Genomic DNA, 16,770 nt, shown 5'->3' with positions numbered 1-16,770 from the left:
AGCTAGCTTGGTGACTTTGGGCCAATCCCCAGGAGACTGGGAGTTCTAGTCCAACATTAGGCATGACAGCCAGCTGGGTTTCTCTGGGCCATTCGCAACCCACCTCACAGGGTTGTTGTTGCGGGAAAATTAGGAGGTGTGTTGGATGTGTTTACCACTTTGTAAAAATAATAAAGGCAAGATCAAAGTCAATACATTATTTTCTCTGTTTTCAGAGTTCCAGGCAGAAATGGCGAAGGAGCAGAGAATGGCTTTCCCATCCTTTGTGCACTCTTAAAAAAAAAAAACAAGAGAGAGACCCCTGAAGTTTTCTATTTGCAACAATTCTGCTCCTTTCACAGGTTGGTTCTGATGCAAAAGCTAACTAAGATCTTATAAGGATTTGTGGATTTACCTTGGGTCGTATTCCAGAATGTCTGATGACATCCTGCTGGAGTTTCATGCTGCCATACTTAATTGAAATTTGTTTTTAATGAGAGGAGGATCAATTTTCTTCATTAAAGGAGTCTTGATGATGCTGATTCTTTTAAATCGGATATGGATTTGGATGTTCTCGTTTTTTTCCCCAGAATTTATTCAGACTTCAGTTCTGCAATTTCTGGCTCTTATTTTTTTTTTAATGGTCAGGTTTCTTAGTTGAAGCAATTTTCTGTTGGTGCCTGGAGTGGTTTGGAATAAAGACAAGCAACTTCTGGAAAACCAGGCAGAAAATATTAAAGCTTGAGAAGGTGAAGTGTCCTGATGTGCCTCCATCCATCGCTCTTGGATACTGAATTACTTACATAGTAACTGAACAGTTATTGATTTGCCATTCACTACATTTCACTGAATGCCCAGGAAAATACCCATGTTGCCACTTGTCCCGTTAAATCAAAAGAGCCGCACGTCTAACCATGTAGAATTCTTAAAATTTCCAGTCCAATGAAATAACCAATGCATGGAAAACTCCACATGCCAGTTTCATATCTGTTTGGAAACTGGAGCGTTAAGCGCATCCCTAATTGAATATCGTAAACTAACGGAGGCAAAACAACAACAAAAAAAGCAATTTTGCTTTCGGTTTCTGCAACGCGCATCCTTTTGCCTGCTTTACGCCAGGCACAGGCGGGTCTCGAACCTGCGAAGTCTCTGTCTGAAAAGGGCCGGTCGCTCTGCTTCGCCCCGAACAGCCGCTAGGTGACGCTAAAGGCGGCGTCCTTTTTCAACCTTTCCTCCGCCCCTTCGGAGGGGCGAGGAGCATCCCCGCCGGCTCCAGGATTGACAAGCTGAGCCTCCAATAGTCGGGCAAACGGGAGTTCTATGCGTCCTCAAGGGGCGAATCAGGGACGAGCTGCCGCCTCCCCATCCCACCCCCCGCGACGCAGATGGGGCGGCTTTTATCAATCAGAGGGCGCGACACCAACAAAGCGAAGGGAGGGGCTTCGCTAGGGGGTAGGCCCTATTTCTTTGAATGACGGGCGACTAGGCCTACCACGAACAGGAAAGGATGATGGACGTTTCCACGAGCCAATGACAGCTCGGAAGCGGTTGAACCAGAGCCTAATGGAGGGAAGAGGGCGGAGCATCTCCCCAGAGGCGGCAGTTGAGGTTCGACGGCGCGCAGGTGAGAGTATTTTTTGGGGTGGGTGGGGGGTGTCTCGTCGTCTTGCGCCCCCTTGAGACGCGACCCCCCGTTTCCTCGGGCTGCCCCCGTTTTCCTTCCTCCGCTGCCTTCAATCCTGCCCGGCCGGAAGCTCGCGGGGCGTTGCGGACTACACCTCCCATCCTCCCCAGCCAGACTCCTCTGCTGAGCTGGGAGGGCGGCGGGGGTCCCCGTCCTTCCCCGAAGATGCCAGGCTCTCCCGGGAGGCGGCTTCCCGTCGAGATTCCCGTGGCTGGGGAGGATGGGATGTGTAGTCCGACCCCCCACCTGGTCTTCCTTTGGAGTCGCCAGGTGGCCCCCGCGGGTGGGGGGTGGGGGGGTGTTTGTGGGCGGCTGATGGGAGCTGATGGCCCGACCTCCACGGGGGGGGGCGGGACTCATTCTGCGTGGGATGATGGGTTGTGTAGTCCCGCTTGCCAGCCAGCCAGTCTGCATTTGCCTCCTTTCTCATCTCCCCCCCTCTCTAAACTAGCCCCCCCCATTGAACCCCCTTATACACACACATAGAGGATGGTTCCTTCGTTTGGGTTCATACAACAGGGCTTAACCAAGTTACTGAACTGGCCCGCTTTCTTGGTCTGCCCAGGAATAGTGAATAACAGAATTGGAAGGGACCTTGGAGGTCATCTAGTCCACAGGTCTTCAACCTTGGCCACTTGAAGACTTGTGGACTGCAACTCCCAGAATTCCTCCTCCAACCTTGGCCACTTGAAGACTTGTGGACTTCAACTCCCAGAATTCCTCCGCCAACCTTGGCCACTTGAAGACTTGTGGACTTCAACTCCCAGAATTCCTCCGCCAACCTTGGCCACTTGAAGACTTGTGGACTGCAACTCCCAGAATTCCTCCGCCAACCTTGGCCACTTGAAGACTTGTGGACTTCAACTCCCAGAATTCCTCCGCCAACCTTGGCCACTTGAAGACTTGTGGACTTAAACTTCCAGAATTCCTCCTCCAACCTTGGCCACTTGAAGGCTTGTGGACTCAACTCCCAGAATTCCTCCGCCAACCTTGGCCACTTGAAGACTTGTGGACTTCAACTCCCAGAATTCCTCCGCCAACCTTGGCCACTTGAAGACTTGTGGACTGCAACTCCCAGAATTCCTCCGCCAACCTTGGCCACTTGAAGACTTGTGGACTTCAACTCCCAGAATTCCTCCGCCAACCTTGGCCACTTGAAGACTTGTGGACTGCAACTCCCAGAATTCCTCCGCCAACCTTGGCCACTTGAAGACTTGTGGACTGCAACTCCCAGAATTCCTCCGCCAACCTTGGCCACTTGAAGACTTGTGGACTGCAACTCCCAGAATTCCTCCGCCAACCTTGGCCACTTGAAGACTTGTGGACTGCAACTCCCAGAATTCCTCCGCCAACCTTGGCCACTTGAAGACTTGTGGACTTCAACTCCCAGAATTCCTCCGCCAACCTTGGCCACTTGAAGACTTGTGGACTTCAACTTCCAGAATTTCTCAGCCACCTTGGTTACTTGAAGACTTGTGGACTCAACTTCCAGAATTCCTCAGCCAGCAAAGCTGGCTGAGGAATTCTGGGAGTTGGAGTCCACAAGTCTTCAAGTGGCCAAGGTTGGAGACCCCTGTTCTGGTCCAACCCCGCTGCTCAAATACGAAACCCTAAAAACCTTCAAAAACCTCCCGTGATGCTTCACCCACAACTTGTGAAGGCCACACGGAGTCCCCATGGCACCAGGTCAGAAGGTCCCCTTTTGGCGTGTCAGTAGAAACACCTCCCCTCTCTTGTCCCCAAGCAGGTGACGAGCGCGTCCCGGTCTCGCCATGGCCAAACAAACCGACTACGGCCTGCAGGTCGACTATGTTTTCCGCGGAATGGAGCACGTCATCCGGATGACAACGGAAGGGAACCTGCTCGAAGTGGAGGTGGAAGACCGGCTAACCACTGACCAGTGGCGAGGGGAATTCGACGCGGCTTGTGAGTCTGGGAGGACGGGCGAGAAGGTTGGGGGAGGGAGGGACAATGGTGGGGAAGAGGCTCCGGGGGGGGGGGGGGTGGTCATCCTGAATCTTGAGGAAGCTTTGCAGAGGTAAACCTGTCTAGTTTGCCTGGTCATTGGGCACATGGTGGTCAAGAAAACACCCCCTCATCCTCATAAGCCACTGGTCCTGTTCTGACCGAGCTCCCGAAACAAGACAAACTCTCTGACGTGAACTTGAAAGATTCCTTTATTAGGAATGCCGGCAGCCCCGACAAAACGTTTCTCTCTCACGGCGGGCGAATAAGCCTGTCCGGTACGGAGGTGAATAGTTGTCTGCCACATCTATTCACCTCCTCCCACTGCCTTTTCTCCCCAGAGCGAGGGTGGGGCTTTGCTAGCAGTGGTGACTTTTCCGTCCTAAGGACCGGCTCATAGATTTCCCCTGTTCTCTCCTCTCCTCTGCCTTCTGCCATCCATGTATCAGGCACTGGGCCCAGCTGTTCCTAGTCTTCCTCATCAGCCACCTCCAGACCTGGGGGCTGTTGACTCTCCATCTGAGGGCTGACGGATGGCCCGGGACCCGCCTCTCTGTCTTTCTCTTGGAGCTCACAGTTGCCCTGACTCCCACGCCGCCACCTCCTCTGATTTGGCAGCTGGAGGGGCTGGCGGCTAACAGGCCGCAACAGGTCCCGAACCTTTCTGGCTCTGCGCAGTGGTGGCTCCAAGGGTGGGGATGGGGAAGAGAGAGGATGGTTCAGTGCAAATGGAACTGTGTGTGCCTGCTGCTTGTGCAAATGGGGTTTTGCACACTCACCCGCCCCTTGCCAGGACCCCAGAGATGGAAAGCAGGTAAGACTGCAAACCTCCCGTCCTTGAAATGCAGCCGTTTCTTGAGAAACTCAGATCTCTCTCTCTCTCTCTCTCTCTCTCTCTCTCTCTCTCTCTCCCCTCGTTCCCCCCCCTCCGCGCAGTTATTGAAGATCTGACCCACAAAACGGGGAATTTCAAGCAATTTGGGATCTTCTGCAACATGCTGGAATCCGCCCTGGCTCAGGTGAGGCACGAACCAGCTTCCGGTACGTGTGCCCCCCCCACGCAGCACTTTCACATTCTGGGCAGGAGTGGGATTCCAAATTGTGTGCTACCGATTCTGTGTGCTTCGCGCACACACCCTGCGCTCAAAGATTACTTCCTGCACGCACACAGCACTCAAAAGATCACTTTGCATGCACATGCGACACTCAAAAGATCTCTGCGCGTGTGCATAGAACTCAAGGATCACTTCACATGTGCGCGCAGAACTCAAATATCGCCCTCGGTGAGGTGAGCTGTTTTTTACCTCAGCTGAGGCGCGGCAATCTGCTTTGCCGCACGAATCAGCTGAGGTAAAAATCAGTGGAATATAGGACAGGAAAGGGTGTGGCGGGTGGCCGGAGCCAGTCAGAGGCGGTATTTGCTGGTTCTCTGAACTGGTCAAAATTTCCGCTACCGGTTCTGAAGAACCGGTCCGAACCAGGTGAATATCACCTCTGGTTCTGGGCCTACATTCAGACTCTGGCTCAGCACGAAGATTTATCAAGCCTGGGGTTGGCCCAGTCTTCCATCCGCCTCCCTGCCACCTCCTGTTTGCTTATACATAGGTAGTCCTCGACTTGCGACAACATTTCTGTGGCCAAGTGAGACGTTTAAAGTGAATTTTCTACAGCCCGAGAAAGGGCTCCGTTGGAGAATGTGATTTTTGACATACCCTGGGAGGAGGAGGGGGGAAAACAGGGTCATAGGCTGGCAATAAATTACGTAGGGCAGAACCGACTGCACTTGAGAAAAGTGCCGACAGATTGCTCCTAATAAATAATTGGATTTCTTTTGAAACTTGGCTGGCGGCTCATGAATTAATTAGGGCGTCCGTTGGAACCCTGACATTCTTATTGATTAGTAACAAGCTTTTGGACTCCAAAACCTGTTTGTGTGAACGATTCTGGGAGCAATCTGGTGTGTCTTTTTCTCTCTTTAAAACAGAGCAGCGAGTCTGTAACGTTGGACCTCCTCACCTACGCGGACCTGGAGGCGCTGCGGAACAGGAAAATCGGGATGGGACCCCGACATCCCTCAGCCTCCAAAACCTCCCCCTTGAACTCCAAGCGTTACCTCATCCTGATTTACTCCGTGGAATTTGACAGGCAGGTTTGGGGGGGGTTTACCTGGAACCAGGCTTTAAATATTTTCTTTTGGCGGAGTTGAAGTCCACAGATTGTAAAGTTGCCATCACCCCGCCGTTGTATATGGCCAGAAATTCAAAATGGCGGCTGGATTTGGGATCCCCCGCCCCCCCCTTGGGGCATCGAGGAGACCTCGGCTCTCGACCCTGTGAGCCTGTTTGGGATTTGTCCCAGTCTTCCGCCATTCCTGACTTGCGGCCTGGTTGTCTCGATTCCCGGCAGGATCCATTACCCCCTACCCCTGCCCTACGTTGGAAAGCCGGATCCGGTGGTCCTGCAGAAAGTGATCCGGGAGCTGAAGGACGAATTGGCCATGTTGAAGGCTAAGCCAGGCAAGGACTTCCGGGACGTGGAGATCCGTCGTCTTCGGGAGGAGTGAGTGAGACCGAAAAGGAGGGCGGGGGTCTGCAAACACTCCTTGGAATACACAGAGGGATAGAATTGGAGGCCTGTGTCAAGACTCCGGCAGTCACCCCCAATTAAATCCTGAGTCTCGAGCCAAACTTCCAAAACTTCAAAAGGATTTATTGGGAGTTAACATGCCTGCACTGCCTGGGAGCAGCCGACTCTGAGACAAATCATTCATTGTCCCCCTTGACCCTGGTTTTTCCCTCCACCCCCTGGGTGTATCCTAATTCATATTCTCCAATGGGACACGTCCATAGCCAAGAGTCATCCATCATGCTCTCCAATTAGGATTGTGCACGGCAGAAAACTTCGGTCACCTAGTTACTATCTTTGAAAACATTTATGGAATGCGCTTTCGGTTTCCAAGCTGCTGCACTGCTCCCCCCCTCCCTTTCTGTTGGCAACTCTAAAAAGACCAGAGAAATATTTGATGAGTTGACAACTTGAGGGTCTTAAGAGCCAGGAGTTAAATTGGAGAGAGCAATTAAATTAAATCTTAAGGTAGTCCTCCATTTATGACCTAAAATATCTGCTGCTCTATATATCATCTGTCTATCTCTCTGCCTCTCTCCCTCTCTCCTCCCTCCCTCCCCCCCATATATATCTATATCTATCTATCTCTCTCTATATATATCTAGATATATCTATATATCTATCTATATATATATATATATGTGGATCTTTGGTTATTCGGGTTTTCTCCGCGTAAGATTGGAAGTATCTAGGCGACGTTTCATGAAGTCTCATTCATCATCTTCAGGCTTCGGCTTGTGTCTTCAGAGTGAGCAGCACAGAGCCGAAGACACAAGCCTGAAGATGATGAATGAAACTTCATCGAAACGTCGCCTAGATACTTCCAATCTTACGCGAGAGAAACCCGAATAACCAAAGATCCACATACTAATACTCGCGAGAACCTCAGAAAAAAAAAAAATATGTAACTGTCTCTCTATTTTCTCTCTCTCTCTCACCCGCCCCCGCCCCGCCCTGCAGGCTGCAGCGCGCTCTGGAGGAGAAGCAGCTGATGGAGTCGGTGCTGCTGAGCTCCCAGGAGGAGCTGGCCACCAAGGGCAGCGGCTTGAAGGAGGTGAAGATCCTGAAGAAGGTGGTGGAGACGCTGGAAGAGCAGCTGGCCAAGGAGCGGGCCAAGCACCAGCGCCTCGCCACCCGGCGCCTGCAGGAGAGCCGGCAGCTGGCGGACGAGGTAGGCAGAAGCCCCGCCCGGTCTGGGAGCTGCTCGTTTGGGGTTACGAGAGAGAGACACACACGCCCCCTTGAAAAAAAATGCTATTTATCACCCGGTTTCCAAGTTCAGAGGTTTGGATTTTCCACCACCGCATCGGGTTGCGGAAAGGACGTGCAATCTAGTGGTTAAGGCACCAGGCTGAAAAATAGGAGACCGGGAGTTCTAGCCCTGCCTCAGCCATGAAAGGGTTGGGTGGCTTTGGGCCGGTCCCTCTCCCTCCCTCTCTCAGCCCAACCCACCTCAAAGGGTTGTGGTTGTTGTAGGGAAAGGAGGAGGAGGAGGAAGAGGAAGGCCGCGTCGGATAGATGTTTCATGACCCAATTAGGTAACATCCTCAGTGATCTCCCTCCCTCTGTGGCCTCTGACCTTAGTGGTTTCCTTGCAGACATTTCACGACCCAAATAGGTAACATCAGTGATTTTCCTCCCTCCGTTCCTCTTTTTTGTTTCCTTCCTCCCTCCTTCTTCTTCCCTCCTTCCTCCCTCTTTTCCTTCCTTCCTCCCCTTTCCTTCCTCTTTCCTCCCCTTTCCTTCCTCTTTCCTCCCTCTTTTCTTCCTCCCCTCTTTCCTTCTTCCCTGCTTCCTCCTCCTTCCTCTTTTCCTTCCTTCCTCCCCTTTCCATCATCCCTCCCTCCCTTTCTTCCTCTCCTCTTTCCTTCCCTCCCTCCTCTCTCCCTCCCTCTCCTTCCTCTTTCCCTCTTTTCCTTCCTTCCCTTCCTTCCATCTACTTCCTTCCCTCCCTCCCTTTCCTTCCTCTTTCTTCCATCTCCTTCCTTCCCCTCCTCTTTTTTCTTCCTCTTTTCCTTCCTCCCTTCCCTCTTTCCTCCCTCCCTCTTTCCTCTCTTCTTCCCTTTTTTTCCTTTCTCCCTCTCTTTCCTTCTTCTTCTCCCTCTCCCTCTCCCCTTCCTTCCTTCCTTCCTTCCTTCCTTCCTTCCTTCCTTCCTTCCTTCCTTCCTTCCTTCCTTCCTTTTCTTCACTCATTCAATCAGTGTCCTCTGAGCTTGAGGGTTTTCTTGCAGACGTTTCACGACCCAGCCAGGTAACACCATCAGTTCTACCTGATGACTAGAGGGTCAGAGCTCGCGTTCCCTAGTTTGGGTCATGAAATGTCTGCAGGAACCACGCCCCAAGCTCCAAGACCACCAAGGACACCCCCGCTGCCCACTTTCAACCCTGAGCTTACAAACGTTTTCCATTATGGTTGTGGTTTGTGTGTTGTCTTCCACACAACGCCCGCTTTGATCCCTCTTTCCGATCCTCACAGCTGGCCGAAGTGAAAGCGGCCGAGAGAAGCCTCCGGATCCGCGTGAAGAACCTAACCAACGAGCTGGCTTTATACAAAAAGGGAAGGCAAGTGGTCCTCGCTTAACGACCGTTCAAAGTTACAGCCGTCTCCAAACGTTACACACAACTCTTCCTCAAGGCTACCTCCACAGTCACTGGGTCCCATTTTGGCCCCCTGGCAGCTGGTTCAACATCTGCCGTATCCCTGAGTCGCAAAAATGCCCATTTGGGAGCGTGGGTTCCCCTTAACGGCCCTGTGACTGCCGCCAGCCTCCACAATCTCCGAAGGCCGCGCTCCACTCCCTGAGGGTCCTGGCCCCACCCCTGCATCACACGCAGGCCCCTCACCTGAGTCCTCGCTCTCCGAGACCTCGGCTGTCCCACACCTGCTGCTGGCGAACCCGCCAACAACTACCCGCCTCCCCTCTCAAAACCTCCTCTTGCCCTCTCTCTCTCCTCCCAGCCTGAACCGAGGCGGCATCCCAAAGCGAGGCGGCCATCGCTCTGCCTCATGTGAACGGTCCCATTCCCAGGAGCGCAGCAGCGGCGTACCCTGGGCAGCCAGCCGGCCGCGATCCACTTCCAGGGATGGGCGCAGTGGGAGCCAACAGAGCCGCCTCTCCCGCCAATCTCCTTCTCCGACAGGTGGGTTATTCTGACTTAGGCTTCCTTAGAAAAGCATAAAACACATTTTTTTAAAATAATAATTTTTATAAAACATAACATTTAAAAACATTGAACGTGGTGGAGTTGTTTTGACATAACTTTTGGTCAACATTCTAGTATAATATAGATCTTATATACATTTTTATGTGTGTGTGTATGCACACACACACACACACACACACACACACACACTATCAGGGCTCCAACAAATCCACCCCCATTCAAATCATAAGTCTAGACACATCTCTCAGTAAAAACAAATGATTTATTAGGAGTGACCATGTCGGCGTTAGCTGGGTGCAGCCGACACTAAAACACATCATCCATTTCCCCCTTGACCCTGGTCTTTCCCCTCCACCCCCTGGATGTATATTCTCCAATGGGACACATCCATAGCCAAGAGTCACCAATCATGCTCTCCAGTAATAATCTTGTGTGCCAACAGCTTCGGCTGCCAGGGTGATTATCTGAGGCATTTAAGGAATGCACTGCTTTCCCCCTCTCCCTTTCTGCTGGCAACTAAAAAGACCAAAGGAGCATTTTTTTTTTAGTTGATATATACATTTATTCATCCTTAATTACATCCTCCGACATCCTTAGTCTCATAGTCTCGGATATCCTCTCAGCAACTCATTTCCATCTTAGGTCCTTCCTTTCTGTCCCCACCAATGATAAAAATCTATTCCAGATTATCTAATATTCCGATTCATCCTTATTTTTCATCTCTAGGGTTAGTCTATCCATTGCAGCGCTTTTATCAGAATTTTGTTTATTGCTTCCATCTTCGCTAGGGATTTCTTTCTCCTTCCCCTTCTGGGCAAATAGCATTCTTGCCGCAGTAATGACATGTACGATCAAGTATAGCTCTTCCTTACAATGTTTATGTCTGGAAATCCCATCCTGTAGCCAAAACAGATTCCTTACGAGTCCATTCCTCGCCTTCTTTTCCGACTGCAGGTATCCGGACCTCTCGCTTTGACCCGACAGCTTTCGTGAAGGCCAAGGAACGGAAACAAAAGGAGATCGAACAGAAAAAGTGAGTGGACTTTCCTGCACAAATGGCTTTTTTTCTCCAGTCCGCTAAGCAGAGTTCTTGTCCACACTTGGCCTGAATCTATATATTAAAAAGCGAAATGCTATCATCACAAAATCTCCAGAACCGTAAAGCCTACAAACTTGAAATTTGGCACCTATGTTCCTCTTGGCTTCTAGGGGCTCCCTAAGAAAAGATTTTTTGAAATGACCATCAGAGCATTTAAAGTATTTCCTATATTATTATTAATACGCTCTGATGCTAAGGAGTTCTATTCCCCCTCCCCACCTGGAAAGAAATCTCTTCCACAGGCAAAACACAAGCAAAGGAATTTCAGGTTTAATTTCATGGCAGCAATCAGCTTTAGTCCAGAACAGTTGAGCTAAGCCACGCCCAGGCTCCTTGCTGTCGTCTCCTTGCTCACACAGCAAATACTTTTTCAGTTTCCAAACAGCCCTCAACTCCCTCACACACTGACAGGACGCTAGCCAGATGAATACCGATGGGTGCCGGTAGGCAGAGGCAGAATTTTTTTCCCCTTATTTTCCTTCCCAAAATCTAAATCCGACCACATAGTTTTGTGGCAAAGCACGGGCATCCAGTTAGTGACCACTAAACCACGGGGCAAAGTGCCACGTTGGCAAATTAAAAATAATTGCAAGGCTCAAAAATGGAATAGCTAGTGCACAAATCAGCTGTTAGGTAGCTGGCTGCGTAGCATATTTTGGGGGGGACAGCGGCAAAATTTGGCCATGGGGGGGGATTTAATAAATTTCATGTTTAATTTCATGTTACTTTGCTTATCAAATTTCTACACCTCCCATCTCACCCAAGTGACTCTGGGAGGTCGACAGACAGCATAATAAATACGGAAACCGGTCGGTTAAAAGCAAGTTTAATATTGACAAGGGAAAAATAAGATTATCATGCCGATCTGCTCTACGCTTTGTCTGATAACGGATCCGAAGAGGCGATCGTTTCATTTCCGGTCTTCCTTCCCAGCAAGCGGAACCTCCATCGGGCCGTGGGAGACACCCCGCCCAGCGGCTGGTACCATCACACGCAGCTCAGGGGCTCCTCGGTCCTTCCCGGCGGAAGCAGCCTTGGGAAACCGCGCGGCCGCAGCTCTTCAGGTATGGCAGGTGCTCCAGGAGTTTAGCCTTTATTCTTGCCAGGGCAAAGGGGTGAGGTGGGTGGGGAGATTGCAAGAATTGGGTCCTTCAACTCTCCGTATTCGAGAAGGAAATGGCAGAGGAACAAGAAGGAAGTGAGCAAGCGAGAAATGCTGGGCTCCTGTAGAAGCAATCCAGTTCCAGGTCGTCCTCCAACTGTTCTGACCGAGCTCCGCAAACAAGGCAAACTCACCGACGTGAACTCAAAAGATTCCATTATTAGAAACGCCGGCAGCCCCGACAAAAGGTTTCTCTCTCACCGCAGGCTAACCAGTCAGTCCGGCAGAGAGAGGAACCATTGCTTGCCGCATCTATTCATCTCCTCCCCCTGCCTTGTATCCCCCATATCTAGGATGGAGCTTGGTTATCACTGTTGGATCTTCCGTCCCAAGAACCGGCCCATAGATTTCCACTGCTCTCTCCTCTCCTTTGCTTTCTACAATCCATGTCATCAGGCATCGGATGCAGCTGTTCCTCCTCTTCCTCGTCAGCCACCTCCAGACCTGGGGGCTGTTGATTCCCCATCTGAGGGCTGACGGACGGCCCAGGCCCCGCCTCTCGCTCTCTGACAGCGCCATTCCCTCTTCCCCCTCGGAGCTCTCAGGTTGACTGGGTGCTGATCCAGACTCCCACACCGCCGCTGCCGCCTCCTCTGATTCGGCTGCTGGAGGGACCGGCGGCCAACAGGCCACAACACCAACTTACGACTGATTGCTTACCTCTGACTAAGCTAGCAATGTGTGTCTGTGTGTGTGTAATTGACAAACTAGATTCAAAGGTTGCCACCTGTTCTGACCCAAGCCTCCTTCCAAGCAAACAAACACCAAACAGAGATAAAAGCGAAACCTTTTAATGCTTCTCTGTGAATTCCGTTCGTTCACAGTAAAAACGCTACTAAAACGAATTGTCCCAGGTAAGAACGAGCCTTGCCAAGGTGGTGCGAGGCTGCCAAGAACACCGGATAAAGTTATTAAGCAATAATTCCAACCCAAAGAGTCTCCAAACCAGGAAAGTCCAAACTTCCACAAGACTTGAAGTGCAAGAACTTCTTTGCTTCCTGCAAAGAGCTGCAGTTTCTCAGCTGGCTTTGATCTCTAAAGGGAGGGGCCATTACCTTGCAGCCTTACTCCCGAGTCGCCCATGCTGCTGCAGCTGCTCTTTCCTTCGAGCAGCCCTGCGCCCACACGCCCTGGGCACAGGCTCCTCGGGGTGCTCTTCATCACTGCTGCCAGCCTCCACCCTCTCCGAAGGCAGCCTTCCACGCCCTGATGGTCCTGGCCCCATCCCTACATCACACGCAGGCCCCTCTGAGTCCTCGCTTTCTGAGACCTCAGCCGTCACACCTGCTACCGGCGAACCACACCACACCTCCAATCATGTGACCGTATGCTCGGCAATAGAACTGCCGTTAGAGCAATTGGCAGAATCCCACAGTCTCTTGAACGCAGTTTACAATGGTTTTGCAGAAAAAAACCGCAAAAATCCTCCAGAATTTCTGATTTTTGGCAAAAAAACCACACTTATCGTGAGCCACTGCTTCATTTAACGGCCGTGGCATTCTTTTAAGGAAGGCTGCAAAAAAGGGGAGGGGGGGTGTATTCCTCAACTTACAACCACATTGGAGACTTGGTGACTCACGAGCGTGGAATCACCCCTGGAGGGGGATTGGTGAGACCCTGCCCAAAATGCCACTTTCCTTTCTTTTTTTTTTACCCCCAGTGGAAAGTTTCCGCAGCAAACGCACCTCGGCCAGCTCAGGGAGCGAGATGGAGGATTATTCAGAACCTGTTGCACCAAGGTAAGGGATTAGCGGGGCGGGGAGAGGGGGGGCACTGGGGTCCGCTAAGCTGATTCTGGCAATCCATCTACTACATTTCCAACCGTAACTTTTCACGCCCCGATTCTGGTGTATGTAATAGCAGTGTGTATCTCAACCTTAATGACCCGTCGTCTCTCAAAATAACCCCAAACCCAAAACATACCTTAAAAGTCCGGTAAGGCCTTCAACTTAACTTCACTGTTTTATTAGGCACAGTTTAAAGTCACAAAAGTAAACAATGAGGCAAACAGAAAATCAAAACAAACCGCATTGACCAGAGTTCTGAAGCAAGCCAAGATAATTAATCATAAACTCCAGGAAAATAACCGAGGAGAGTCCATGGGAAGAACGCCAGCAAAGATAAACCTCTTTCAAAGGAAACACTAAATTGACTCCAGCAATTCTGACTGTGCAGTTGCAAACTTATATACATAGCTCCCAGCTGCAAGCCACGAGGGGGATCATGGTAATCTCTTGAGTAGACCTCACTTTTCTCTGATCCTCTCCTCCCTGCGCGACCTAGGATGGAGAGGGGATGGGCCTGGATCCTCCTCTGATTGCTCAGCCGGCCTCTGCCCTTCCCCAGCCTCCTCCACAACCTCCGGAGCCACACTCCCACTCCCTGTTGGCTGTTCCTCCTCTTCCTCAGGGTCAGCCTCCGCCAGGGGCAGGACACTTGGTGAATTTAAGCTGCTTAGACCAACTCCCAGAATTCCCTAGCCAGCCAAGGGGGAAGTCCTCTGGGAGTTGAAGTCCCCACATCTTAAAAGTTCATCAGGCTGACTGGGGAATTCTGGGAGCTGGAGTCCAAATATCTCAAGAATTCATCAGCAAGATGGCTGGGGAATTCTGGGAGCTGGAGTCCAAATATCTCAAGAATTCATCAGCAAGATGGCTGGGGAATTCTGGGAGCTGGAGTCCATGCAAACCAGCCAAGTTTCAGAAACACCGCTCTAGTCTGCCCACGGAACGCGGCTCTTTTAAGCCACGTAGAACAAAATGTTTCCCGTTAATTAAGATCTGACACATCTGCAGTTTCACCGTTGGTGTTGCCCCATCTAAGGGATTCTGTCCTTGTTCGTTCAGAGGCAGGAAACGGTTAGCCAGGAGCAGGAAGCCCTTCAGCTCTTCGTCTTGGAACGGCCCCACGGCGGTGAGTGGTCAACAAAGGGTTCCTCTTTCCAACGTTGGCCCTGGGTTCCAGGCGAGCCCTCCTGTAAAGACCACGTGACACCCCCACTAATTCTTGTTCTGCATTCAGGGTCCCCGTGTGGACAACGCTCACAAGAAACGTTTCTCCAGCACCCCACATACAGGCAAGGCCGGGGGTAAAGGTAAAGCGGAGGAGATCTTGGAAAACTCAGGTGGGTGGCCATCTCTGGGTCAAGCCATTTTATTTTAATCTCTCTGTATAAAATCAAAATACCCCTCACGCATCATCACAAAATCTCCAGAACCGCAAAGCTTACAAACTTGAAATTTGGCACCTATGTTCCTCTTGGCTTCAAGGGGCTCACTAAGAAAGGATTTTTCTAAATGACCATCAGAGCATTTAGAGTATTTCCTATATTATTATTATTATTATTAACACGCTCTGATGCTAAGGAGTTCTACTCCCCCTCCCCACTTGGAAGGAAAGCTATTCCAAATGCAAAAAGCAGCAAGCGGAGTAGTTTCGGTTCCAGAGCAGCAAGCAGCTTTAGTACAGAACAGTTGAGCCAAGCCACGCCCAGGCTCCTTGCTGTCTCCTTGCTCGCACAGCAAATACTGTTTCCGTTTCCAAACAGCCCTCAACTCTCACACACTGACAGGACGCTAGCCAGATGAATGCCGACGGAGGCAGAATTCCCCTCCCCCTTATTTTTGCAGTTTGGGATGATCCCCCGGGGCTGCCCCACCTGATCCTGTCATCTCCCAACAGAGAACCTCTACGATGAGCCCTCGGCGGATCTCTCCGAGATCGACGCCCGTCTGCAGGCGCTGCAGGAGTACATGAATAAGCTGGAAACGCAGACGTAGCCCAAGCGAGGGAGCTGAGCTTTGGCCCAGTTCGATCCGGTCCAAACGTCGATGACGTCTTTTTTCTCCACTCTCACTACCCTGGTTGTGGGTCTTCCTTCTACGGCTACGTCCTTAAGGGGGGAGGGCTGGGGTGGGGAGGGGGAATGGGAGGCGGCTGTCCTGCCGAACCTCAGCGGTGGAAAGCCTTCCTAAGAACGATTTCATTAAAGGTTTCTAAGAACGACCTTCCTGAGAAGTTTTTTCTTCTTGCAAAAATCCTTTTTACGGCAGTGATTCTTAAGCTCAGCAGCTGTAAAGATGAACATAAGAGTAATGGAGTTGGAAGGGACCATGTAGGTCCGTGATGGCAAACCTATGGCACATGGGCCACAGGTAGCACACAGAGCCATTTGCGTCGGCACGCGAGCCCCAGCCAAACTTACCTGCACTGCGCACGCGTGCGTCTCTCAGCTGATTTTTCGGCCCCGTTTGAGGCCTTTTTCGGCCTCCCAGAGACTCAAGGGAAGCCTCTGCAGCGTTTGGAGGCCGAAAACCAGGCCCTTCATCCCTTCCTGTTTTTCCGGAAATACCAGAAGTGACTAAACAGGCCCATTTTTCGGCCTCCAAAGCCTGCAGAGGCTTCCCTTGAGCCCCTGGAAAGTTGAAAGAGGTCTCAAAACAGGCCAAAAATTCAGCTGGGAGGGGCACACATGTGCAGTGTAGGTAAGGGGGTGGCGGCGGCAGGGGGAATTGTGTGCTTGTGGAGGTGGGCTGGGGGCACACACATTGCCTTCTGGGTGCTGGCACATGAGCGTGCAAGCACAAGTGTACGCATAATTTTTGGCACAGGAGCCCAAAAAGGTTAGCCGCCACCACTGCCCTACACTGTCCCTGATTGGACAATGGCAAGTCCAATCTAAGTGGACTTCCAATTCCCAGAATTCCCCAGCCAGCCATGTGGCCAAGTTGGCCCCCCCTTGGCTACATTTTGCTATATTCTCCTTTGTAAAGTTCGCATCCGGCGTCTCCGTGTTTTTTTTTTAAAGAGTCCACCTGCCATTTGTTTTCGCCTATGAAATTCTGCTTTACAGGTTTATTTTATTTTTTTAAGTATCTGCTTTCTTCCAATCCAAGCCATCCTGAATCCCATTCAAATCCTTGGAAGTTTTTTTGAAGTTTGGCTCGAGAATCCTGATTTAATTAGGGTGATTGCTGGAATCCTGACACCTTAATTTTCCCCAAATGTCGGAATTCCATCAGAGCACAGAGCGGTTGACTTTGTTCCATTTCGCCCACCAAATCATCCCTGGGGTTAAGAAATTTGGACACA

The 16,770-nt window shown here is 51.1% G+C and overlaps 1 protein-coding gene across 2 annotated transcripts; it reads left to right on the top strand.

Annotated features, from left to right (window-relative positions):
- Window positions 1-1,545: 1,545 nt before the first annotated feature.
- On the top strand, window positions 1,546-15,684 carry CCDC61 (coiled-coil domain containing 61). 2 transcript variants are annotated; one of them, XM_026715503.2, is made up of 14 exons: window positions 1,546-1,603; window positions 3,411-3,589; window positions 4,565-4,647; window positions 5,613-5,773; window positions 6,035-6,187; window positions 7,214-7,424; window positions 8,730-8,815; window positions 9,213-9,394; window positions 10,373-10,451; window positions 11,451-11,581; window positions 13,340-13,418; window positions 14,526-14,592; window positions 14,701-14,803; window positions 15,361-15,684. In XM_026715503.2, the coding sequence occupies exons 2-14, from the start codon at window positions 3,436-3,438 to the stop codon at window positions 15,456-15,458; spliced, it is 1,587 nt and encodes a 528-aa protein (XP_026571288.2). In that variant the 5' UTR covers window positions 1,546-1,603; window positions 3,411-3,435; the 3' UTR covers window positions 15,459-15,684. The 2 variants fall into 2 exon arrangements, with proteins under 2 accessions (XP_026571288.2, XP_087795441.1); XM_087939315.1 differs by having other exon boundaries at window positions 1,552-1,609; window positions 3,408-3,589.
- Window positions 15,685-16,770: the final 1,086 nt, after the last annotated feature.

Source organism: Pseudonaja textilis, chromosome 10 (assembly GCF_049901715.1).
Source record: "Pseudonaja textilis isolate UNSWEBS1 chromosome 10, rPseTex1.2, whole genome shotgun sequence".
Lineage (NCBI taxonomy): Eukaryota > Metazoa > Chordata > Lepidosauria > Squamata > Elapidae > Pseudonaja > Pseudonaja textilis.
This window is presented reverse-complemented; position numbering and strand designations above follow the sequence as displayed.

Bases quoted from the DNA above. Each gene is read 5' to 3' on its own strand.
- CCDC61 (XM_026715503.2), top strand. From the start codon at position 3,436: ATGGCCAAACAAACCGACTACGGCCTGCAGGTCGACTATGTTTTCCGC. The intron at 3,590-4,564 runs GTGAGTCTGGGA...CCCTCCGCGCAG, and splicing joins AGGGGAATTCGACGCGGCTT to TTATTGAAGATCTGACCCAC. The intron at 10,452-11,450 runs GTGAGTGGACTT...CTTCCTTCCCAG, and splicing joins AAGGAGATCGAACAGAAAAA to CAAGCGGAACCTCCATCGGG.